General features: G+C 39.3%; 2 protein-coding genes across 3 annotated transcripts; both read left to right on the top strand.

The window, feature by feature from the left end:
• Positions 1–779: 779 nt before the first annotated feature.
• mrps33 (mitochondrial ribosomal protein S33) lies at positions 780–2,526 on the top strand. The gene is made up of 3 exons (XM_026361258.1): positions 780–942; positions 1,541–1,757; positions 1,942–2,526. The coding sequence occupies exons 2-3, from the start codon at positions 1,543–1,545 to the stop codon at positions 2,045–2,047; spliced, it is 321 nt and encodes a 106-aa protein (XP_026217043.1). The 5' UTR covers positions 780–942; positions 1,541–1,542; the 3' UTR covers positions 2,048–2,526.
• Positions 2,527–4,685: 2,159 nt separating this feature from the next.
• braf (B-Raf proto-oncogene, serine/threonine kinase) lies at positions 4,686–25,373 on the top strand. Of its 2 annotated transcripts, XM_026362418.2 has the most exons (20): positions 4,686–4,846; positions 10,513–10,614; positions 10,725–11,012; positions 11,217–11,320; positions 11,905–12,007; positions 12,130–12,278; positions 12,490–12,609; positions 12,762–12,921; positions 13,805–13,844; positions 14,360–14,479; positions 15,513–15,649; positions 15,740–15,857; positions 17,262–17,346; positions 17,540–17,716; positions 17,801–17,847; positions 17,985–18,103; positions 18,381–18,512; positions 18,901–19,035; positions 19,412–19,565; positions 20,288–25,373. In XM_026362418.2, the coding sequence occupies exons 1-20, from the start codon at positions 4,691–4,693 to the stop codon at positions 20,308–20,310; spliced, it is 2,469 nt and encodes an 822-aa protein (XP_026218203.1). In that variant the 5' UTR covers positions 4,686–4,690; the 3' UTR covers positions 20,311–25,373. The 2 variants fall into 2 exon arrangements, with proteins under 2 accessions (XP_026218203.1, XP_026218204.1); XM_026362419.2 differs by lacking the exon at positions 14,360–14,479.
• Positions 25,374–25,599: the final 226 nt, after the last annotated feature.

Here is a 25,599-nt window from a genome sequence, read left to right as displayed (position 1 = left end):
AGATTTGTTTTGTAACGTTTAAAATGCCTTGAGATGCCTTTGTTGTGGTTTGAAGCTATATAAATAAACTGAATTCAACTGAATTAGATAAGATCTGGTGAGACTACTCTCATTTTAAGATAGCCTATCTATAACGTCTTTGTAGGTAATAAGTATTATATAACATATTGTCAATACTTAAATTCAACTGTTTTCCAATATAGTTTTGACTTGTCATAACTCTAATTTCACATATTTAAATTGCAGTTCAACTCATAATCTTTTAGTTTCAGATAACTATGCTAACTATGATCAATTGAAACATCTTTGACTGGAATCAGTCGAAATTAAATGAAACTTTAAATATGTCTGTAATTAGAATTTAAATGAGCAAAATCTAAAATTCCCATTCAACTTAGAGATGTCACGAATTACGATTTTGACAAATCAAAATGGGATTTCAGGTATAATTTAGGATATCAAAAAAGGAATTCTAATCATTGAAAATGTAAATTTAGTGCGCAGACCTTTGGTAAGCGGAACCTTGTGCAAAACGTGTGAAACCCATGGCCTTAAGACAACGGACTTCCTGCCTAGCGCAAGACAAAAAAACACATTATTCTGTCTCAAGAAGGACAGACTGTCTGCGCTAATTTTAAATTTTAATGAGATCTGATTTATATATTTGTGTAAAACAATCCTATTTATGACGATTTATTAATCATTCTATTTTGTATGATGGAAAATAAAATATCAGGAAACAGGAAGTGAAAACAACTAACCAATCATCTTCAAAGAAAATGTGTCATGCGCGTCAGAGCCTTTGCTGGCAGTGTGTTTTGTGAAGGTTAGCGACTGCTGAAATGTTACTGTCAATTCACCAGATTTAAGGACATTTTACATACAATCGAAGGGTGTTTCGCTAAACACTGGTGTGAGCGTCCTCTCAGGCTACAGAGTGAGGTAAGAAAACATGCTATAACTGCGGAGAAAAGCTGAACAAATGAAGCGTGGCTCTTCATCGTGTTGCTTCCTTTGAGTTTTCGTCAAGGTTTTGCAGTTTCTTCAGGACTCTGAAGTCTGCCATCAGCTTGGTTTTAGTATGACGGCAAACACATTACAAACATATAAAGTAATAGTGCTGACAGAACAGCAGACATCCAGCAAACCGACACGTTACTTTTATTCTGTGACTGACGTTACTCTAGGCTATTATATAGGTTACTGTCACATTAGCAGCATATTTCATAATGATGAAATCTATTAAATTCACTTCTGTTTATTTATATAGCTACAAATCACAACAAGTCATCTCAAGGCACTATAATAGTCTCATCTATTGTGTAGACTATTATTGCACTTATTATTGCCCCTTATTGCACTTTAAGAAATGGACAAAGCAGTTTTCATGTTCTGTCTACTCAACACTGAACTTTATTTTTTATACTGTTTTATTTCTGAAAAAAAGAGAGGAGTTATAGTCATCGTTTTTAGATTGATGGGGTGTGGGATTAATGTTGTACCTGTTTAATCTGAGTCTTCTCTCTGCTCTGTTGAGCAGTCATGGCCAGTCTGTCCAGCTATGCAATGCGCATGGCCAGACTGAGCGCCCAGATCTTTGGGGAGGTTGTGCGCCCGACAGATTCAAGATCTATGAAGGTTGTCCAGCTGTTCCAGGAGACCCCACTGGCCAAGAGAAAGGAGGTGTATGACTGGTACCCACAGCACAAGATTTACTATGCCATGACCCAGAAGCTCAGGTTCATGGGACTGTTCAGGTACTTCAAAAACTGACTCACCAGCTCCATTACATAAGTGCTGGAAGTGCAGGTTTCATTAGTGGTCGCATGAGCAACCTGTGAAAAACACTAATATTTGAAATTCTAGTTTTGAGTATTGATGTGGATATAACCCTCAGTAAGCACAGTACATTTTAAAACTGTGATTTATCTTTCTTCTCAGAGATGAGCATGAAGACTTCAAAGAGGAGATGCGTCGCCTGAGAAAATTACGAGGAAAAGGAAAACCAAAAAAAGGAGAGGGGAAAAGAGCTGGCAAGAAGAAATGAGCTGCAACATTCTTGCTGCTTCGTCTTCACATGGGACTTCTGTTCCCTCTTATAGAGGCAGACACTGGTGGACTCTTTAATTAATGTTTTCATCGATGACTAATACCCTAGGTCACATTACACGTTAGATGTATTAATCTGTGGTTTGTATTGCAGTTATTTCCATCTTTTTGTTGTTGAACATTGCATGATGCATTTAAAGGCAAATTTCATATATTAAAGTATCCTTGTATTATGTATCCCTGCTGTAGTATGGGCAAGTGAGAAACTCCTTCAGATTATGTCATTAGGAGTTTTTTTTTTAAATGGAAGCAGAGAGATACTTTTAGGGTAGTTTAATACCAATCATATAAATGTAAATTGAACAACAACAACGAACAAAAAGTTGCTCTTTAAGTTGCAGGGGTTGAAACATCATGACACAATGATAATACATGAGTTCAGCTGTGTACTATAAAAACAAGGTCATTGTAACTACCTGAGGGGTCTTTGTGCATTAATAACGTATTTTGTAGTATGACAGCTACACTGTACCTCTTTCAACTCTGAAGCTGTTTAGTGCTGCAAGCTGAACAGTAATGAAATGGATAGAAAATGATGTAAAGTAACCGACATCCTTCATCTTTTCAAAATAAAATTAATGTCAGAGGAATAAACAAAGCTCCTCCTGCCTGCTGACCAGAATCACTGCAGCAACAATATAACCATTTTGGTAACATTTCCATTATGTTTTATTTGTATAGTACAACAGAAGTCAATCCTAATTGAGCAAGCACTAGACAACAGTGGAGGGGGAAAAACTCCCTTTAGAACAGCAGTCCCCAACCTTTTTTGCGTCACGGACTGGTTTAATGTCAGACAATATTTTCACTGACCAGCTTTAAGGTGTGGCGGATAAATAGAACAAAATAAAATGATATGACCGGCATAAAAACTGGTATTTTCTAAATATATATGGCCGCATATTATGCAGAGCAACCTGTCGCAAAAAATCCATATTTCAAGTAAGACTCCTGGTATTGTCTGTTAAATCCAGCTTTCTAGGTCTTTGAAGTCGTAGGCTCAAACCTTAAACCTTACGCTGTAAAGTGCCTTGAGATGACTTCTGTTGTGATTTGGCACTATACATCAAAATCTAATTGAATTCAGTTGAATGGAACCAGGCTCAGAGTAGGCAGCCATCTACCTCAACCGGTTGGCGTGAGAGGAAAGAGGAGAGAGAATAGAACATCAGGCAACAAAAAAACAAGCAGCAAAAACATTGGACAGGTCGGTAGGTCCAGCAACTGCACTCTGGAGATAAACAGCTCCAAGGCCACGGATACCTGCAGAAAAGTACAGAGAGAGGAAGAAACACAACTACGGGAGAGAGTTATGGAATAATAGAGGATTTTAATGGATAGAGGAGAAGAGAGAGGAGAGTAGCTCAGTTTGTCAGTGGAGGTTCCCCAGCAGACTAACCTATAGCAGCAGAACTAAGAGATGGTTCATAGTCACCTTTTACATGCCAGCTCAAAGGGTTCCAAAAAATACACAGAGCAGATACAGTTTCAAACTCACCAGGTGGTGTTAATATTGTGGCTGATCGGTGTATGTGGCGTATAGAGGCTAGGCTAAATCTTTACTTGGCTATAAAATGATAACTGGTGAAGCACTTTGGCAACAGTTGTATATGGGACCCGTAGCTCCCAAGCTTATGTTTCCAGGCATATTCTGCACTGCACTGGGTCACTGTTTCACTGTTAGTGGCTTAACTTTACAATCACAGTGCCTCTTTAAGACTGGATGACTGTCTTTGCAGATGTCTGTCCACAGACTCTCTGAGGCCCCTAAATGTGATAATTTGTTTTGCAAGGTTGTCAGAGCATGTGCACTGCTAAGATACAGTGTTAACTAAGACAGATCATGCTGCATCACTGGTTCTGCAGAGTCTCTATACTTGCTGGAGGGGATGGGACATCACAGTAAATAAAAAAGAAATCAAGCACCAGCTCCACCTACAGGTTGCAGTGTGCACTGAATGCTTTTCAGAAAACTTGTGCGTAATACTGTTTAATATATAAAAATATAGGTTAGTCAAATGTGTGGGATATTTTTTTTTCTTTCCAGTGAAATAGCAGTGTTTGCTATTAGCTAAAGGTGTAGATGAATAGAAATTAATTTAATGATACACTTTCAGCCTGCTGATGTCTTCTATAAACTGGGCGACAGGGAACTAAACAGTGCTGGTGGATAAAAGTGATGGAAATACATAAATAAAATATGAAATCAGCGGTCAGATCCATAAGGCTTACCTTCTCAGAACCTCTTCTACACTATTTTAAAATAGCATCGACATATAGAGGACAATAATTCAGCACTGACGTTATATTTGAGTCTTCATAAAATCGGAGCTGTTTAAACTGAACACTAATTTAAACCAGAACTGTCACCTTGGCTAATGGGGTTAATGTAAAAGGGAGTAAACGTCTAAACGCATTATTAGCCAAGTAATAATAATAATATGAATAAGATATTTGCGTGCCAGTGGGCATTTATCCAGTCCAAAGCCTTGGGAACTCTGTTCTCTGTCTCCCCCTCCTGTCCTCAGCACTAGCCTGCGTTTCCCTCTAGTATTTTCCACTCAGTTTCTCGCAGTTTAAAATGGCGGCGTTGAGCAGCGCCGAGTCTCCACCGCCCGTATTTAACGGAGACACCGCGGAGCGGGAGCCGGGCAGGGAGCGGGGCCTGGAGGAGCTAGGCGCCGGGCTGGACTCCTCCTGTTCGTCGGGGATCCCTGGAGATCCGCAGGATGAGGAGGTAAGCGCTGCGGCGGCGGGGTAACGGCTCTAGGCTAGTCAGGGGACACGGGCTCCGAGCGGAGGTAATTGGATGTAAATCTTCAGGAAACACCGGCTGTAACATGGATCGTGGGGGGATGCAGGGGGCAAGACGATGCACTAAATGTAACAGCAATCTGTGCGCTAGGCTTTTCACAAGCCTCGACTTCTAGTGAACAGGATAATGCGACAGACACGGTGTGAGCAGAAGAGGAAGGTTTTACTCGGCGGAGCCTGTGTTTATTTTGGGCCTGTTTTATTCCACTCGGTCCTGGCTTCGTTTTCCAGGCTCGCTGCAGCCGCAGCCTGCTGCTCCAGCAGGGCTCCCACACCGCCGTGGACACAACAAAGACACACACTTCCACCCCTTTCCAGGGCTTTCTACTGGATTCTAATGTGCCCATAGTTTCATATTAAACAATTCTCTATAATGCTTCATCTCAAGGGGGTCATGATAATAATTATAATGGTGATGCTGGTAGTGATGATGATGATGATGATGATGATGATGATGATGGAGGAGGAGGTGGAGGCTAACTCAAGTCGTGCTTGTGTTTTTTTTTTCTTCATGAGATCTAGAAACATAGACTACTTTTATTAATATTAGAGGCTTTACAATCGCCACCCCCACGTCAGATAACACACACATGCACACACTCAAGAAGGCAAAGCCAGGCTTTGTTTTCATAATTTATGCACATGGACCATGTAGCCTAGCCGGGAAATCTGTGTAGAGTCTGCAGGTGAGAGGCCTCACTGCTGAACCATGACAACAGGCTAAAATCCTCATCATTCAACAGCATTTTTACAAGTTGGTCAATAGTATGATTACAACAAACATCAGTTAGTTCTCCCTCCACCACTGAAATGTGCACATGTTCACAGAACAGAGAATGACACAAAGTCTAATTCTGTGAGCAGAGCCCATTTTAAAGGATAGGTTCAGCAATCAAATTCTTTCTCAAAACATTAGGCAGACAGCCATATAAACATTGAAACACGCTCTGTTGTATTATTCTATCCTATACATTAAAATCTTTAGAAGATCCTGTGTAAATAATGCAGGGGGCAAATCCTCAGACCTTCCTCTGTGCAACAATCAGCCTGCAGATTCTCTCTTTCTCTCTGAACTTTTACTTCAGAAAGTTACCACTTGATTTAATAAACTCATGCTGCTGAAGTCTCATATTAGCTTTAGATGCACATGTGATTTCATTTTCACACAGATCATGACCTGTAGCCCCAACACTTTACATGGCAAGTGTGGACGGGAGGAATGGTAACAGCATCATACCTGCACCTGAATTTAGTTTTAAGACTGACCTGAATACCTGTGAAGCTGTCCTTTAATGAAGGACTTCATTAAATGAAGGACTTTAAGAAGTGAAGGGTTTTCTTATTAACATGTCAGTTCATCATGTAGGGTACTGTCTCAAATCACATGTTTAAAAAGCAGTTTGACAGCAAGTCAGCAATAAATAAAATGCATGATTAAAAAATAACAGACTTCAGAGTGGCTAACAGACCATGTTGACACACAAGAAACAAACAGTAGGCAGAATATGAATATAAATATCCCATGAATTAATGAATATAATATGAACCCATGAATTAAAAAAAAACAAAAACAAAAACAAAAAACCTGCCTTTGTGTCTTCAGTTGTCAGTAGTTGATCTCATTGCCAATCAGTACAAGCCAGTGGAATAGATTGGTAGTCTAGTATGTCCACAGAAACATGCTCCAGAGCTAATATAGAAGTGCTGAGATGCTCCAAACTCATCCAGTGCTTTGCATTTTGTATATGAGGGAAATTCCCACTAACAGCAATGACACAAAATAATGATGATGATAATTAAGCAACCTTTGTGAAGTAACATTTCATAACGGGCAGACTGCTGATTACTATACACAGGAAAATACCAGCACAGGTTTTGGCTAGTGGATTAGTTAGAGTTTCAGAGAGAGAGAGAATCAGATTCAGTAAGCCCAATCGAAACTTATCCCTACTAAACTATTGAGTTCCCATTATATCCACTATGTAGCCATAGTTACCATATCAATCTGAATATAACTGTCATGACATCAATATCATGTCATTATTTTCTTTGGCTAATACAAATAAATAACATCACATCATTCCTAAAACTCTGTTAATGACAATGTCTTTTTATCAAGTGATTGGTAAATTTTATTTAATTTGAATAAAAAATTTAAGTGTTGGTATCAGATATATCATATCAGACACAAACATGAAGTCCTAACTCCAGCTCTTGTCAGCCTGCCCTATTTAGTCAGTTGCAGCCTGGATGGTTGCAGAAACCCCTTCTAAGCATCACAGCGATTAGTATCTACTGCATTGTTGCCATACATCTTGCTCTCCTCTTAGACAAAAGTTCTTGAAGAAAGAAGAAGTGCATTTGCTTCTTCGAACCTTTAAACAAGTTGTCAGTACTTCACTGGTCATTTTCAAAGCATTTGATTTGCTTTCCTTTTTGCAGACAGCTACTGGTTTTAGTTTATCTGATTCTCATATGAAAATCTTGCTGTAATGCAGTTAGTGTTTTCCCAACTGCCTTTTTTCATCTGGTTGAAATGAATCTTGATCGTTCTCCATCTTGGTGTGATTAATTTGGTCAGGTCTGAACATATCAGTGTTACTTAGGCATGGACTACTTAGTCCGGTTCGTTTGTAGCAACAATGTAATCTGTCCTCGATCAGGCTCAAATCAGCAGATTTTTAATAAATGGTAAGTAGACAGCAGGTGATCTTTGTGTGAAGTGGTTTTGTGTTTTCAACACATCATGTGCTGTAGAGTTTTGTTGGTATATTGCTCAGATTATCACCACAGTTATTAGCAAATAACACTGAGTAGTTCCATGTTGCATAGCAACTTTACTCTCATAGGAATATTCACCGGAACAGAACAGGATCTTCTTCCTGTGTTTACTTTCTTGTTTCCACACCAGATCAGTTTAACTAATGAGCTTCCTAGATCCTTCTACTGTGACTTATAGCAACACCTTTTAATTTGATTGGATTTTTGTGTAAAAGGAAGAACCAAGTGGTAAACGGACAGCGTTTCCAAACTTGTCCACTGATTTTGACAGGAACAAACAACCTATACGTTTGAAAAAGCCTCTAGAGTGTTTCCCCACCTACTTTCCTTAGTCCAGTTGAATCAAACCTGTTGGTTTTCTGCTTTTTGCAGTTAGTCTGGGCTGCCAAACTCTAAAACAACCACACTGAGACCATTTATTGGCTGTGGTCTTTTTCCAGTCCCAAACAAACTCTGGAGTGCTTTTCTCTGCAAGAATGTGATTCAACCTAGATCCAACCCAAATTGGCAGAATTTTGCTAAACATCTAGTTGACAAATTTAGTTGGAATATTGCTGGGATAATTATAAGCATATACTACTTGTGAGGTTGTTTATAGAAATTCCTCTCTCAACAGTAGTCACAGAACAGGATTTTCTTCCTGTGTTTACTTTCTTGTTCCCACCCCAAGTCTTTTTAACCAATGAGTGGACAAGACTAGTGGACGGGTCTGAGTGTGTGAAATGAAAGTATGCCAGGGGGGAAACTGAACAAGTTTACAAATTGGGCCATTATTTGGATCAGAGCAAACAAACTGTACGTTTGGAATCCTTAGTCCTAAGAAATATGCTCCAGTCAGGTCTGAACTCATATACACAGAGGTACAATGGCAAAAGCGTGACCAGAGAATGAACATTAATATTATTTGAATAATAATATTTTTATTTCAGAAATCATTCAAAATAGTTATTCACTTTCAGTGACTTAACTAATGGAGTAGTCAATCATTTCAAAAATAAAGTGCAGAAATTATATAATACTGAAAACACTGATTTCAAAATTGATTTCAGCAAATTGATTCCTGCATTCCACAGTTAAAGTTTCTGACTTAACAGACAACTTAAGAACATTCTTCCTAAAAATGTATTTTTCTTCATAAAAGTTTTGACATAAACTGAACTTTATGTGTAATCATAACCCTTTTCCCATGATTTGAATAGAACAAATGCTATAATTTAGTTACATGAATTTACTTCTGTTTATTAATCCAGTGATGACCTGGCTACTATTAATAGACATTATTTAAAATAGGTGTGGTCACATGTATTTTGTATGACACAAACCTATGGAAATTATACTGAATAATCTGCCTGTTATTTCTATGATTATTCTAGTAAGCAATTATGTGCTAAAATTGTAAAAAAAAAAAAAAAAAAGTAATTTAAAATGTCTTTTTTTTTTGTGCTCTATTTGTGATCAGCAGCTCATAACCAAAAAGAACACTAAACTAGTCTGAAAGATATTCAATATACTGTCAGTCAGACAGGGTGCAGGCGATGCATGTTATCATCTCAAGACAGTTTACATAGTAACGCTAAGACATTACAGAATTGTAGAGAAAACCCAACACAACCCTGCAGAGCAAGCACTAGGTGACAGTGGAGAGAAATAACTCCTTATAACTCCATCAGAATGAGGCTCAAGCTAGGCGATCATTTGCCCTGACTGGTTGAACTGAGTGGAAAGACTAGAGAGAACACAACAACGGGCATTAAAAGAACAACAAGGTGCATTAGACAAAACACTGGACAGGTAGGCAGGGCCAGAAGCTTCACATTGGAGGCTGACAATATCTGCAGAAAGGTACAGAGACAAGGAGAGGAGGAAGCAGAAATATGGGAGAGAGAAGTCACAATGTTAACGGCATGCAATGGTGGTGGAGAGGAGCTCAGCGTATCAAGGGAGTACCCTCAGCACAGGGACCTCCCCACTAGTCTATAACACACAGTAGGAAATGGTTCAGAGTAAAACAAGGAGGCAGATATTTTTCTTTCCTTTTTGATCTGACCTGAGCCAGCTCTGACTATATATCAAAAAGGAAAGAAAAAAAAAATGTCTGCCTCCCAAACCTGAATTGGAAGCTGGTTCCATAGAAAAGGAGCTTTTTAGCTAAAGGCTCTGCCTCCTATTCTACATTCTACATTTCAACTTTATCAATCACAAGTAGACCTGCACTCTCAGAGCGAAGTGTTTTCCTGGGAAAATATGGTGGAGGTTTATTATTAACGTTTAACTAAATATTTTTAAATTCTATAATACATTTTACAGAGAGTCGATGGAGAGAAGCTAAAGTAGGAGAAATATGATCACTCTTGCATTGCAGCACTTTGGATTAAGTGGCCGCTTTTTAAGGAGTTATTGGGACATCCTATTGACAGTGAATTACAGTAGTCGAGTCTGGAAGTAAAAAATGCATGGACTAGTTTTTCAGCATCACTTTGAGACAGGATGCTCCTAATTTTAGCAATATTACTCAGGTGAAAGAAGGCAGTTCTTGAGATTTCTTTTTCATGTGAGTTAAAGGAGAAAAATAAAAGTACTTACTGATCGTATTAGTCCTTTGACATCTGAATACTGCAGCCTGTAGGCTTAACTTTCTTTTTCCCTAAATCATGGTCAGTCTAGTACATCTTCAGCTGAGCAGGTTGACTTTCTGTTGGCTCTCTGCACACATGAAAGGGATACAATCATTTAATTATGTGTCTTCTTGACTTGCAAATATTATTGAACTTGAAAGTTTTGAAGATTGTTTGGTGTGTCTCCCCACAGATCTGGAACATAAAACAGATGATAAAGTTGACACAAGAACACTTAGAAGCTCTTCTGGACAAGTTTGGAGGAGAACACAATCCTCCCTCCATATATCTAGAGGTAACAATCACTTGGCTTTAGTTAACCTAATTTTCCAGAAAACAAATCCTATGAATGTTACTAAAGGTGTTGCAGCTGTTGGGTTCTCTGAGCTGTATGCCCCCTTTCAGGCCTATGAGGAGTACACCAGTAAACTGGACGCGCTGCAGCAGAGGGAACAGCAGCTGCTGGAGGCCATGGGGAATGGTGCCGACTTCTCCTGCTCTCCTTCTCCTGTGCCAGCTCTTCTTGACGTGAAGATGGCAGGCTGTGGGGTTGGAGCAGGTGCTCAGGCTTTTTCCTCAGCCCCAAACTCTTTGGCTGTCCTGCAGACCCCCTCTGACGCCAGCCGAGCCAACCCTCGCTCCCCCCAGAAGCCCATTGTCAGGGTGTTTCTGCCAAACAAACAGAGAACAGTGGTATGTCCGACCTCTCTGCTGATACATTGGCAGTGAAGCTAAATTGATGTGATTTTAGTCACATTGTCTTCTTTACCAGTGGGCCATTTAACTTTGCAGTTGAACATTTCAACCTCCAAACTTGGTGTAGTTGTATTCAAGTGTTAGCTTGCCTTGCTCTACTGTTCCATGTCAGTTCAGTGAGTGCTGCTGTGCTGTGTCCAGGTCCCAGCCCGCTGTGGGATGACTGTCAGGGACTCACTGAAGAAAGCTCTGATGATGCGAGGCCTCATTCCAGAATGCTGTGCAGTGTACAGGATACAGGACGGGTAAGTCTCTCACTGACATGGAAAGTGGTGTCTAATATCCAAAATGTCCTCCAGGTGTTTAACTAGGTTGAAATCTCCTGACTGCAAAGGCCATAGCATATCATTCACACCATTTTTATCATCAAACCATTCAATGATCCCCCTCCCCTTGTATCTCGTATCAAGATAAAAATGTTCCAATATAGGATAAAGGTGATCACTCGGAACAACTTTACTGAATTGCAGTAAAATTGCAGAGGAGTAGAGCCAAACCATGGCAGGAAAATGTGCCCCCACAGCATAACAGCGCCACCAGATGCCTTTATAGGGGTCAAACATTCAGACTCCGCGTGTTTCCTGTAATTTGTCTGTCCATTATGCATCTTTTTGGTCAGATTTTATTTCATTTGCACAAGTAAAATTTAAGATATAGTTCCTGTTTTTCTCTGCATGAATGAATAACATGTTGACACAATCACTATGGGATCTACTGTTGTTTGCTGGATCACTATCACAGTTATGTTATCACAACTTTTAATATGGTTGTTAAACCCTCAGTAGTGCGAGGTCTAGACAGTTCCCCTAATTCTTCACTTCCTCTTCAGAGAGAAGAAGCCCATTGGTTGGGACACGGACATCTCCTGGCTGACAGGAGAGGAGCTGCATGTAGAAGTGTTGGAGAATGTGCCGCTCACTACACACAACTTTGTAAGTACTATGAGATGAACACATCCTGACTCACTTGACCGACGGTAAACAAATACACTAATTATATTTCTTATAGCTCTTTGTCTTACCGGGTCCCGATTGTATGTGTGTTTGATTGACAGGTGAGAAAGACTTTCTTCACACTGGCCTTCTGTGACTTCTGCAGAAAGCTGCTGTTCCAGGGTTTCCGCTGTCAGACCTGTGGCTACAAGTTTCACCAGCGCTGCAGCACTGAAGTTCCTCTCATGTGTGTCAACTATGACCAGCTAGAGTAAGTCGCACACAGGGGGAGAACACAATGCCACTATAAAAAGTAGTTTTATTAGAAGAATTCCCATTATTGTCGTGGATTGCGTATTGAAATGCCATGTTGCTTTGTCTGTCAAATAAGTTATCTTTTAGGTGTCTCCTGATTCCATGACAAGGTTGGGTTGAGATTACTGAATAATAAATATATAACCCACATGATGTCTCTTCCACAGTTTGCTGTTGGTGTCCAAGTTCTTCGAGCATCACCCGCTCACCCAAGAGGAGGTCTCCTCAGAAGGAACCACCCCTGTGTCTGAGGCCTGTCCGTCACTGCCCCCATCAGACTCCAGTGGGTAAGTCCTCTGCCTTTGAGTCCAGAGTCAGGAGTTGGCAGCTTCAAATCTGAAAAGCACTTTACAGTTGCTGCTGTTTTAGGTTGTGTTTATGTGAATAAAAACTCAAATCCATTTTAACTACTTTTTAATAACAAATTTCATCTTTCTAGTTCTATATGCCACACCACTGTGTCCCCGTCCAAGTCCATACCCATCCCGCCCAGTTTTCGACCCAACGAGGAGGACCACCGCAACCAGTTTGGCCAGCGGGACCGTTCGTCCTCAGCCCCCAACGTCCACATTAACACCATCGAGCCTGTCAACATCGACGTGAGTCTACTCGCCTTCCTCTGGGATGACTCTGAAAAATGTGTACTTCTTACCCAGTTCTCATACACATATGTTCGAGGTTGTGCACACTAGCATCACTCTAATGTATTTGAGCACTGACAGAGCAGAAATGTCCACACACGTACCCCTCTGTATGTCCTGTTCGTATTTCAACTAGACCCCAGCATAAGCTGGCATGTAGACACAGCTAGATATAGTGTAGGTTGTCAAGCATGGCTCAAACCTAATTTCACAGAAACCTCTTTGTGCTTCTAACAACTCAAACATAAAAATATCAGTAAAGCAAATGTAATAAATGTTTTTCTCACCCAAATATTGAGCTTTTGATGTTCACATTAGAAACAAACTAAAGCACAACACAATGAAAATTAAAACTCTAATACGACTGTGAAAAATACAGTATAATACAAAGCTATTCAGTAAACTTGTTTTTTTTCTTTAGCAAGTTACACTCTGTTCACTACACCTTTTTATGATTTTACAAGCCAAAGTATGCAGGATTTTCTTCTTTGCAATGTGGCTCCTGTACAGTTGCTGAGTGTAATTCGTCTTAACGCTGTCATAATGCTTTGACTCTTGCTCATGTATGACAGTACTTACTAGCAGCTTACTAACAATTCTTTTAATTTATCTTTGCACAGAGTTAAACAATAGCTATATGATATATTTAGTTGCTGTTTAGATAGCAGCTAACAGTTTGTCAGCATGGTTTGACTTGGCTTCTGATCAACAACTAAGTTACTACTTACTGAACATTTCTGAAGTTGCTACACTAAAGTGTGCAACACCATACAGTCAGTTATGTAGGTGTACATTCAAACAGTGTCCACAATAATTGATTTACTTTTGTCCTTCATTTCAGGATCTGATTCGAGAGCAGGGCTTACCGAGGTCAGATGGAGGTAAGTAGTAGATTTTAAGCTCCTTCAGTGACTTTTTCCCCGCCATCCTGCGTCTGCGTGCTCTTGGTCTTTTGTGTGTGTGTGTGTGTGTGTGTGTGTGCGCGTGTGTGTGAGAGTGCAAGTGTGGAGTTCGGATAAGTCCAGCATCCAATCAGTGAGCGCAGTGTCTCAGGACGCATCAGTAGGGTGTTTGAAGAATAAAACATCCACTCCAGTTCAGCTCTTTTTCATCTTCCAGTCTTACTCCAGTGTCTGCCAGGCCTGCCTCCTTCTCAGGAGACTTGGCAGGGATACACATACTTTGGCTTATGGGTCTTTGAACTTCACTGCAAATGTTCTATGGAAATAAAATGAGTAAATCAGAGGTGCTCTATGGTCTTTATGATGTTAAGACGAACTGTTACTACTTCCTAAAATGTAAAAGCATGAGACCTCTTTATGCAGGAGCTTAGTTAGAGGTGAGAGGGGCAGGGTGAGTAGCAGTGATCGTCTGTCTGTCTCTCTTTGCCCTGCAGCCCCTCTGACCCACCCCGCCCGCTGCTTGAGGAAGCACCGAACACGGACCTCAAGCCCCCTCCTATACTCCTACCCCAATGACATAGTGTTTGATTTTGAGCCCGAGCCTGTTTTCCGAGGTAGTTAGGCCTCTGTGTGTTCTGTGTTCTTCACCATCCTCACCCCACCTCCCCACACAACAACCTCAGCCCTGTGTCACATCCACTGTGTGTGTCACCCTCGATCTCGCTATCTTTCCCCTTTATGTCACACATGCTCTATGATACACCTGGCAGTTGACAAGTTACAGAGATCTTACTGCTGCTCTAATGAGGCACTTCTTCTTTGGATGGCAGTTTTACTGCTAATTCTGTTCCCCAGTTCAATTATTTAACTATAGTTAGCAGTTGTTAAGATTTTATTAATTATAGTACAATTTAAAAATTAAGTAATGCAAGAAGCCAAAAGGGATTTAAATTAAATATATTGTATACATTGCTAGCTAATTGAACAGACAACATAATCAACATGTCTTCGTGTATTAAAAGATATATTCAACAGCAACATCAAATAACAATATGTGCAAAATATAAATTAAATTAAAATGATGGTTTATATTATTAAAACCAGTTAGAAACACAAAGTCCACATTAATTACATATTTCAAGTGTCATATTCAAAATGAGTGTAATTGTATTGATAAGTAGCACTGTTGAAAAAGAGATAAAAAAAACAAAACAAAAAAAGATGTAATGTACGTGTGTGAATGTTCTTTTATGATCAAATTGAAATCAAAGTAGATAAATCAACGACCTGTATGATGACCCCAAGAATACATGTGACAGTTCTGGATGAGCATGAGCCTCGAAATCAATTCCGTCTGTTCTGCCAACCCCTGACTACGTCATTTGAAATAATATATCAAAGTTACAAGAGGTCTAAGTTATTAAAACTTTAACTGCCATCCAACCAAACACCACCTCACATCTCCTCCGTGCATGCGAACACAGATACACAGACACACACACAACAGATGCCTTAGTCCCCGTTCTCTATCACACCTTATCTTCCTTTACTCTTCAGTTTTATGATCTTCTTTTGACTGGCTCCTCTATCCACCTTACCTTTCTTCTTTTATCGTTTCTCTTCTTTTCATTACTGATCCTGTTCCAGGCTCCACTACAGGCCTGTCAGCCACACCTCCGGCCTCCTTACCTGGCTCTCTGACTAACGTCAAGGTTCCACAGAAGTCACCATGCCAACAGAGAGAGCGCAAGTCGTCATCCTCTTCTGAGGACCGCAATAAGATGGTGAGAATGGGTTTTAAAATTTACCATATTTTCCTGGCAGGTTATTGTGTGTATGTGTGTATTTGAACTGCTGTGTGTCTTGTGAAACAGAAAACCCTGGGGAGGAGGGATTCCAGTGATGACTGGGAAATACCTGAGGGCCAGATCACTCTGGGTCAGAGGATAGGCTCTGGATCCTTTGGAACTGTCTTCAAGGGAAAGTGGCATGGTAAGAGCAGCAGCATACTGTATTTCCAGTCCACCAGAAGCAAGACAACTGCTTACATGCTCTGGGCATCAAATCATCATTATATAAATAAACCAATGAATTTACCCCTGTAACCACTGGTTCATAATCATAAATCATGTCGTAAAACCATCGTCATACAAACACTGAAAACAAGTTCCTGTAATCAGTCCTCTTTCCTTTAGGCTTTTGAGAGATTTGAGAGAAGTGATGGGGCTAAACTCTGTGAAAAGTTAATTTAATGTTTCTCTGAAGACATTATCAGACATCAACCTTCCAGATTAGTTACAATAAAAGAAAATATCTTCCAAAGCTGCAGCCTTGTTGAAGCAAAATTCTCCTCTGACTTTCCTTCTGCTGGAACTAAACTGGGGAAACATGACCAGGGAAACTTTAAGAGATGTCCACTTTATTTCTTACAGCTGCACATTAGCTTTACGTAGACATTCAAATAAATTTTTGCACAGAACAAGACCTGTGGCAATTGGCCTTAGGCAAGAATCTATGAACAAGAGGAATGGTAACAGCATGATAAACCTTTCAGCGTTCTGTTGTTTTAAAAACACACCTCATAAATAAATACTTGTGGCATATTATTGCTTCGTGGTGTCAAAATGTGTACAGTGTACAGAAATACAGAGAGGTAAGCATGAGCTTAAAGGAAAGTTTAAAAGCAATAACAGACGCAGTTGACTGAATGGAAGCAAGTACCGGTAGATGTAGATGTAGATGTTTTTGATATTTTAAAATAGGACTTGGAATCTAGGACCACAGGCATCGGTTGTTTTAGTAATAAGTATTCTATTGATTATTCTATCAATTAATCATAAATAATTTAGCTTTGGTAAAGAGCAGCAGTAAATATAAAAAAGAAAGCAAGACAAGTCATGAACAACTAATTGGTTTTATTTTAGAAATCAATATTTTAATTTCTTCAATTGCAGAAATTTATATTGTTTATATACTCTCAAAACAAGTGCATTCAAGGACTATATTATTTTTTTTTATAATAGACTTATTTTACAGAGTTTTCATTCGCTTAACATGATGTAATCCCAGACCTTGGACACTTTATGTAGTTTTCTTTCTCATCTTCCATACTCCCTATTTTCTCTCTTTTTATACATTTCTCACTCCAGGCCACAGTGTAGTGTCTTGCACAGCAGTAATAATCATAATGCAAACTACAGTGGATGTTATATAAATATATTTTGTGGCAAAACATTTTTAGTTCAACTTACTTACAATAATTGTTTCAGCCTTAAAACCAACTGTCTTTGCTGTCAGTAGCAGCTTAGCCTGGGGAGGACACTGTGAAGGTGCATTTGCACTAGCATTTGTACAACATCTTCTTAAAATGATCTTTGACTAACATGTCTTCTCTAGGTGATGTGGCAGTGAAAATGTTGAATGTCACTGCTCCCACACCACAGCAGCTCCAGGCATTCAAGAATGAAGTGGGAGTCCTCAGGTAACATCCCACCTGCTCAAACAATGAAACAATGGAAATTATTTAAACTCCTTTAAATTAAGCTATTTTATTGATCACATGTTGGAGTCATTAAAGTCTGATGATTATGCTGTATTTTGAATTCTTTTCAGATTCTGAAAAGTAACTATAATTATTAAATAAAGTAGGGTAAAAGTACAATATTTGCCACCAGGAAAACACGTCATGTGAACATCCTGCTGTTCATGGGCTACACAACCAAGCCCCAGCTGGCCATAGTCACCCAGTGGTGTGAAGGCTCTAGTCTGTACCACCACCTGCACATCATCGAGACTAAGTTTGAGATGATCAAGCTAATCGACATTGCTCGACAGACCGCTCAGGGCATGGAGTAAGTTCCCCCACAAATACAATGGCAGTCAAATTTCTTCATATGTGTAGTTGGTTTAACAATGGTTGTTATTTTTCTCTTCAGTTACCTGCATGCCAAATCAATCATCCACAGAGATCTGAAGAGCAACAGTATCCTTTTCAAAAGTGACAATAATCTGTAGGACAAAGTCTTTCTGTTCTGTTCTCAGTGTTAAGTTCAGATCTGGCCAACAGACAAGCCGGTACGTTGACATGGAAACTGCTTCCTTGACCTCCTCTTTTCCCAGATATTTTCCTCCACGACGATCTCACAGTAAAGATTGGTGACTTTGGGCTGGCTACAGTCAAGTCCCGCTGGAGTGGCTCGCACCAGTTTGAACAGCTGTCTGGCTCTATACTGTGGATGGTCAGTGAGTTTTATTTTACCAGCAGGACATTTCTGCTGTCTGTTTGTTTAACCAATTTACATTTTCTTTGTCCTTTTTCTACTTCTTCTAAATTCTGGATTTTTACATCCAAACATGGTAATGTTTGGCAGTAATGTATTTTATTTTATTCACTCCTGGAAGCTGACCAGTACAACCACAGTCTGATCTGTGGCCCCTTTGGTGCTCTAAGTGCTGAGCAGCTAAAAGTGTGTAGTTTTCTTTGGGCAACAGTTCATATAACCTGTGCTATCCCAGGCTCCAGAGGTGATCCGGCTGCAGGACAAGAATCCCTACAGCTTCCAGTCAGATGTCTACGCTTTTGGCATTGTGCTGTATGAGCTAATGTCGGGAGCACTGCCCTACTCCAATATCAACAACAGAGACCAGGTACAAGGACTTGTTAAATTCCACTGACACTTGACGTTTTAATAGCAGTGCTTTTGTGTGACATACAGTATTTAATTTGTTTCAGAATATGTCTCTTACCAACGCTTTTTCACACATTTTCTTAACAAAAATTAGGAAAATAGGAACCCTGCACCTGTGGGCCACTCCATTCCATTTGTATATGTTGTCAGCACACAGATGAATAGACCAGAATTTTATATTTGTAATTTGTACTCTGTTTATCCATCTATAGTTTTGAAAGTCACTTGTTTTGGTTAGTGACCTATTCAGATGGATATTAGCCTAGCTTAAATTAAGTGTGGAAGCTGGTGAACAGTCCAGTTCAAAGATCCTGTATTTTAACTAGCCGTATCTTCCCTTCCTGCAGATCATATTTATGGTGGGTCGAGGTTACTTGTCTCCCGACCTCAGTAAGGTGCGGAGCAACTGTCCAAAGGCCATGAAGAGGCTGATGGCTGACTGCCTAAAGAAGAAGAGAGAGGAGCGACCTCTCTTCCCTCAAGTGAGAAACAAATGCATATCCATCTACGTATATTTCACTAGGAGGTGAAAGATGCTAATTATTTACTACATTGAAGACGGGGTGGCATCACAAGCACAGCTCAGTGAATATTGTTTAATGTTTTCCTTTAAACTCAATGGTAGAGGAAACCAGTTATTTCTGTCATTAAATATGCATCTTATCAATTAAACTGGTATGACATGTTGCTTCTAATGTAAACACAACCAAATTGTTCATTTTTGAAAGCATGTTACTCTGTTGATAAAAATGTAATTGGCTTTGATTGAAATGCAGTACAGAGCATTTTTCTTGGTGTTGTTTTGCTGTGAACTGATTCTGACTGGTGAATCTGTGGCTATATTGTGTATTCTATCAGATCTTGGCATCCATTGAGCTGCTGGCTCGCTCATTACCCAAAATCCACCGCAGCGCCTCGGAGCCTTCATTGAACCGAGCTGGCTTTCAGACAGAGGACTTCAGCTTGTATGCCTGCGCCTCACCCAAAACCCCCATCCAGGCTGGCGGCTATGGTGAGAACACATCTTTTGTAACGGTACTAGTAAAGATTCAGTATATTAACTAAACAACCATTATCGTAAGATGGAGGTTTTATGAGATGGATACTCATTTAACAAATATGTCTTTATACTTGAAGTGTTACTACAAAAATGAAAGAAAAAGCCCAGATATATATATATATATATATATATATACATATATACCTTTGCTAATCTCAAATATTAATGAAAACAAGGATTAGACTGGTTTCCACATGTGTATGTGTGTGCAGAAATATAGTGGTCCAGCAATACATACATACATAGATAACATAGTGAAGCGGATGATGGTTGACTGCATTTTGAAAACATATTTGGGGCTAGAGTCCTTTAAGCTGGTTTGCAGGATACTGTTGAACAGTTGCCAAATGGTAAGGTAATGGTAATAAGTGCATTAAGTGTAATGGTAATAAGTGTACATTACATAATGGTATAATACTGAATTCCTTGAAACCAGAATAAAGTCTGCTGGATATCTGAACACACATTTCACCTTAAGAGAAGTTTGATAGTAGCTTGAATGCAACACTTCTTGAAGAGACAGTCAGCTTGAAATGATTCCTACTTTCACTACTGGCTTGTTTTGTTCAGTTGGTTGAGAGAAATTGTACTAAACATATAAACTTGATAACAAATATTAGTGTAGCTGCTGCAGCAATGCTTGCATGCTCAATTGTATTTATGTTATTTTTCAGGAGAGTTTTCAGCATTTAAGTAAGTGCTACAGATCTCACCAGTCCATCTCTCGTCACTTCTCAAAAGTCTTGTGTCCCTGCGGTGGATTCATTCATTACTGAAAAAAAAATGAAAGAATGGTCTCAAAGAATGTGCTATTTCCTTCCTCTGTCAACCTGAAGAAGGCAGACTTACCGAAGGCAACACAAAGCTGTCCAGCAGGCAAACAGCCACAGCAACCGACACAACAGAATTAGAACAAAATGTCAAATAAAAAAGCAACTTTAGTGACACTAAAAGAAGAAAAATGTCCACACTAAAATGGTTTTGTTGCCTGCTGGAGGGGAAAAAATTGAAGGCAAATGGAAGGAAAGATGGTGGCAAAACGTCAGGAGAAGTTGAGTCTTTGGGTGCCGCTCATCCCATCTTTTCCTGTGCGGGTGTGAGGAGGGAAGTTTATCGGCTCGGCTGCTGAACTGCACTTGGAGTGACAGCACAACATGGCCTGTGGAAGGAGAAGAATCCTCTCATCTATCAGTTGAAATAGAGGGTCAGACGTAAGCCCATTCCCAAGTAGAGTTTGAAGTCACTCAACAAGGGTTGTGTCGATGAATTGAACGACAAATCGATTTCTACTTTTTTTTTTGTTGTTGTTTCTCTTGTTTCAGAGTTCAGAGTAGCTAGCAGTTGGTGTATTATTATTTTTTTGTTGTTTGTTTGTTTTGTTCTTTATTTTCTTTTGAAGAGGTAGTAGCTTTTTTTAGAAGTAAACCTTCCACCTAGTCACTCAGAACAGGCTTCGTTCTTTTTGTCTTGTTGGATTTTACTGACCAAAATAAATAATGTATTTTGCATCCAACTAAATCAACACCAATGATGAAACAACAAAAGCTCATGATTTTCCGTGTGAAAACAGGAGAAGCGGTTCTTCCTACAGGTCTCTGGTAATCCAGAGTCTGCAGGGTTTTAAAAACATCAGGAGCTGTTGGGAGGAAAAATACTTATTTCTTTGGTAATGATTCAAGTTAAAGAACCTCATCTAAGCCAACAAATGACATGCTGATAAATGAGCTTTAGAGGGGTTGGAAAGACTCTGTCTTCTCAAACGTGAAAAGTGAAAGCAGGGTTCTTCTTTTCATAGGTTTCTGGTAGAAAACCCAGGCACCACAGGAGTTGTTCAGAGGGGGGAAAAACGCAGATTAGTTTGGTGATGGAAGCTAACTAAGAGGGGTTTCTTATTCTGTTTAAAGAGCCTAGTATAAGCTGAGCTGCTACCCAGGGTTTATACGGAGCTAAGAGAGTGTACAGTTCTTGTTGCTTCTCGAAGCTTTGAAGTTGTTAGATGGCATCTTTGCAACAAAGCTGTTCTTTTGCTTTCTAACGTTTTCACTCAAACCCTTCTGTTTTTGATTACGTGGCTTTAATATTGCACTCAGCTTAAAATGGGGACCTTAGTTATTGCAGCTGCTAAATAACAGGCCGATGCGTCTTCTTGCTGAAAGAAGCGGTGATCACCTGGATAGTTCTGCTTGGAAATGTCTGAAAATGTTCTTTCAGTCACCTTTTACCTTTTCTACACAAATACACCTGTACTTTTTCATTCCAGCGTGTGTTCGGGGTTGTAGGTGTTATTAGTTTTTTCTTTTTCGTTTGTTTGTTTGTTTCGTTATTGTCATTGTTTGCCTTTTCTGTACAGGCAGGCCTGCACATATGTACTTATTTATGTGAATTTTTTTTTGGATTTAGTTTGAAGACCACTTTATTTGAAGCTAGCTAGTGTTTCTTTTGACACTTGTTTTAGTCTTTGTCACTCGTGTACTTGCACTTTGTAGAGATGGATCAAAGGAAATGAGCGTCTTGCCTTGTTTTGTTTTTTTTTGTTTGTTTTTTTTGTTTTTTATTGAATAAATTACACAGATATACAGACCTGATGACCTAAATTCATCCAATGCATGAAACATCTGCAGACTGAAAATTTTGCTGGGAAGGCTTAGTTTTAATCAAAGAACTGTGTTTGAAAAAGCCTCCAGCCACAAAATATGTCGCCATACCTACAGAGATAGGCGATGAGAACACGAGACTGCTGACCTGATGATGTGGTGACAGAGCACACAGTCAAAGTGTCCATTCAAACAACTGGTTCTTCACATTCATCAAGGGTCATGTATGTCCTTCCATCAGATACATCAGAAACTACACCCCAGGTACCCCCCCACTTGCAGCAACGCTAATATGCATTTTGTTGCCTACCTTTTTATGGAAGGGACAACTTGTTAGAAAATACACTTATTTGTATATTTGCATGTCCAGAAAAGAGATTATACTGTGATGAGTTTAGTTTAGCTTATGACAAAGACTAGAACTTGGGGAATTGCTTGTCTGGACCAATGAGTCTTGCTACATGTGACTGTCCTGAATCTCTGTATGCTGTAAAAGGAACATTTCTATCACTGAGCAGTTCACAAAATGTTTTACTAGAACTGTGCTAATAATATGGTCGGATAGGTTATCGGTTTAAAAGGTGAGAAAAACAATCCTGGGTAAGTGACAAGTGTATTTATATCAATGCTCTGTCAACTTCCCTAAAGCATATCCTATAGCATCATAGCATAGCTGAATCTGTAGGTCTCACACACTAAACACACTGAAAGTCTTGAATTGACAGTAATCATCTTAACTTATTGACTTTTTTTTGTTAACTTTAGACCCAGCTACAATTTACCCTACCTAATTAAGATTCCCTTCAATCCATTGAGTTTGTTTTTCTGTAAAATAAAGCTTTCCTCAACACATTTTCTGAGGTGCTCAGTGACTGAAATCTTATAAGAGATCATCTGATAAGAATATTGTCTCTAAAGAAAAGTATCTCTGGGCTAGATGCACAAATATCACAATTATGACATTACCCAGCTTACAAGAGCAGAAAAATGTATTTCCCAAAGTGATACTTTATTTGAAGAGTAAAAATCTGTGTGAAGCTTTGTATCTACTGGTGTAAGCAAAGTACCTTATGTCCATCAGAATTTGGGTGGCCTTTGGTCCCAGGTGATGCAATTTTGAGTATGGGTTCATCTGGTTTTGTGTGGCATAGCATAGTGCAGGTGCACATCAACAAGGGTGGGCCAAAGCTGTTATTTAAACTTGAGTCGCACTTGGTTGGTAATTTTCCTGACAGCATACTCAACAAGTTGAGAATGCTTCAGGACTATACATTTTTATTTTGAATGTTTTTACTACTGGTATGATAATCGGAAATCATCTGTCACCATCTAAAATTCACTATGAATGAAGACAGTAGGTTGTGCCTTTATTGCAGCTGGGGTGCTTTAATAGAAAACTGGTCTGGCTACTGATCAATGCAACTGTTGTTCTCTTTGCTAATACAGAATAGAAGGAAACAAAAGTGGCTGCAGCTGTGCTGTGGATAAACCCTACCAAATCTTCCAAGGATAAAATGTCTTTTTGGATAGGACAGCATGGATGTAAAGTACTGAGGGAAAAATCTTAGGTAATTAGAAAGGTTATTCTCTGACTTTTTTGTAAATGTATGATGAGAAACCCACTTTGCAGACGCGTATGAAGTTTGTGGCTAGCTTGTGGACACAGTGGATCATTTAGAAGAGCCAATTCTTTTTCTTAGGAGTTGGCAGAGACCAAAACAACTAAAAGGACACTGAATATATAATGGCATATGTTTCTGCCATGTTGCTGGTTCACATGGTGTTTTGCTCTCTTTTAACACATGGGGTTAGTTCAGGTTAGTGTACGCCACTCCTGTTTGTCACCAGCATTGCGTCTGCATTTACAGAAATAGCTGGTATCACCTGGATCTAAACCACAGCCAACAGCAGACAGCTCAGTACATTGTTTCCACCAGTAGATTTGAGATAGTTTGGTTTCTACGTCTGTACTCCACTACTTTTACTCAAACACTCAATTATGCAGGTTAGGATTACTCTCATATATGAGACACCGTAGGCTATTACATATGACATATCCTCTGGTCATGTAACATCTCTGAAACCTGACCTGACGCATCATTCACCATTTTCCAGCTGGTTCAGGTTGTTGAGGAGACTTAGATATAGGTCGTTAACTTCTGAGTTTCTACATTTGGAAGATGGACATGCTCTGAAATCAGCTAATTCTTGTACTTAAAGAAGAGAACGAGGTCATGTGGGAAGAAACAAGGTTCAAGTCAAGACACAAACTCAGATCTGACTCAATTTAAGGAATTCTTATTTGCAGTTTAATTTTAACACTTTTTCTAAAAAACTATGGCTCAGGGGTTTGTAGAAGTCTGGGATAAGTCGTTTTTTTCCTGTGTGTTCCACTACTAGCTGTGGACATTGCACTTCCATGACATTGTAAACTCTCCCATCTTGGGAAAAAAAATTTTAAAATATAAAGCCAGACTTTAAATTCTAACTCCCATCATTTCATGTATTTGTATCCCAGCATGGGTGGGACCACATGGCTTCAGTCTCTTCCATAGTGTCATCCATCAGAGACGTGTCTTTGCAGAGAGATCTCTCACTGTTGATAGAACACGACCTAAGGAAGTAAGCAGTCTTGTCTTTTGATGTGCATTTTTCTTGGAGATCTTTTATTTTTCTGAGATTATCACAGATGTATATCGGCTAAACCTTCATAGAATAGATTACAGGAGGAAACACTGAGCTGCACCACATGCCCTCTGCTCCTCATCGTCATTGCTGACTTTGTGTTCAGCCCTCATTGTTCACTTCCTGTATTGTTCTCAAACATTCCCCCCTCCCACATCTTTGCCTGCAGCTCAAACTCAACATTTGCTTTCAACTGAGAACTATCATGAAAACTTTATGAAGATTTGTTTTGGTTTTCACTTGTAAATAGTTGTACAAAGGAAATATTGTCAGTTTGCTAGGAGGCATGGAGACTAAAAGTGTAACAAATTCTGAAATGTTTAAAATAAAGAGACAAAGATTAAAAGACATTTTGATAGACTTCTGATAAAAATGGTTGTGTGTAAAAAATATTTAAGGCTGTATCATAAGAAGAAAGAGCTTAATGTATTTGTTGTGAATATGAAAAACTGATATATTAAAGAAGTGCATGAAAACTGTAGCTTGCTTTACATGTCTTTGTGTGGTATTTATGTAGAGTTGTGTTAGTGTAATGTTCCACTGACTTAGAAACATTTTACATCCACATGGTGGCACCATCTACCACTGCAACATGTATAGGAACGTGCTGCTGGAAGGAAATGTGAAGCGGACACATTTCAAAAGTACATTCACATTACAACTGGAGATCTGTGATACAAAAGTGTGTCACAGTTACTGTCACATTG

The sequence above is a fragment of the Anabas testudineus genome, chromosome 23, assembly GCF_900324465.2.
Source record: "Anabas testudineus chromosome 23, fAnaTes1.2, whole genome shotgun sequence".
Taxonomy (NCBI): domain Eukaryota; kingdom Metazoa; phylum Chordata; class Actinopteri; order Anabantiformes; family Anabantidae; genus Anabas; species Anabas testudineus.
The sequence above is the reverse complement of the archived record's forward strand: the minus strand, read 5'-3'. Positions and strand labels throughout refer to the sequence as shown.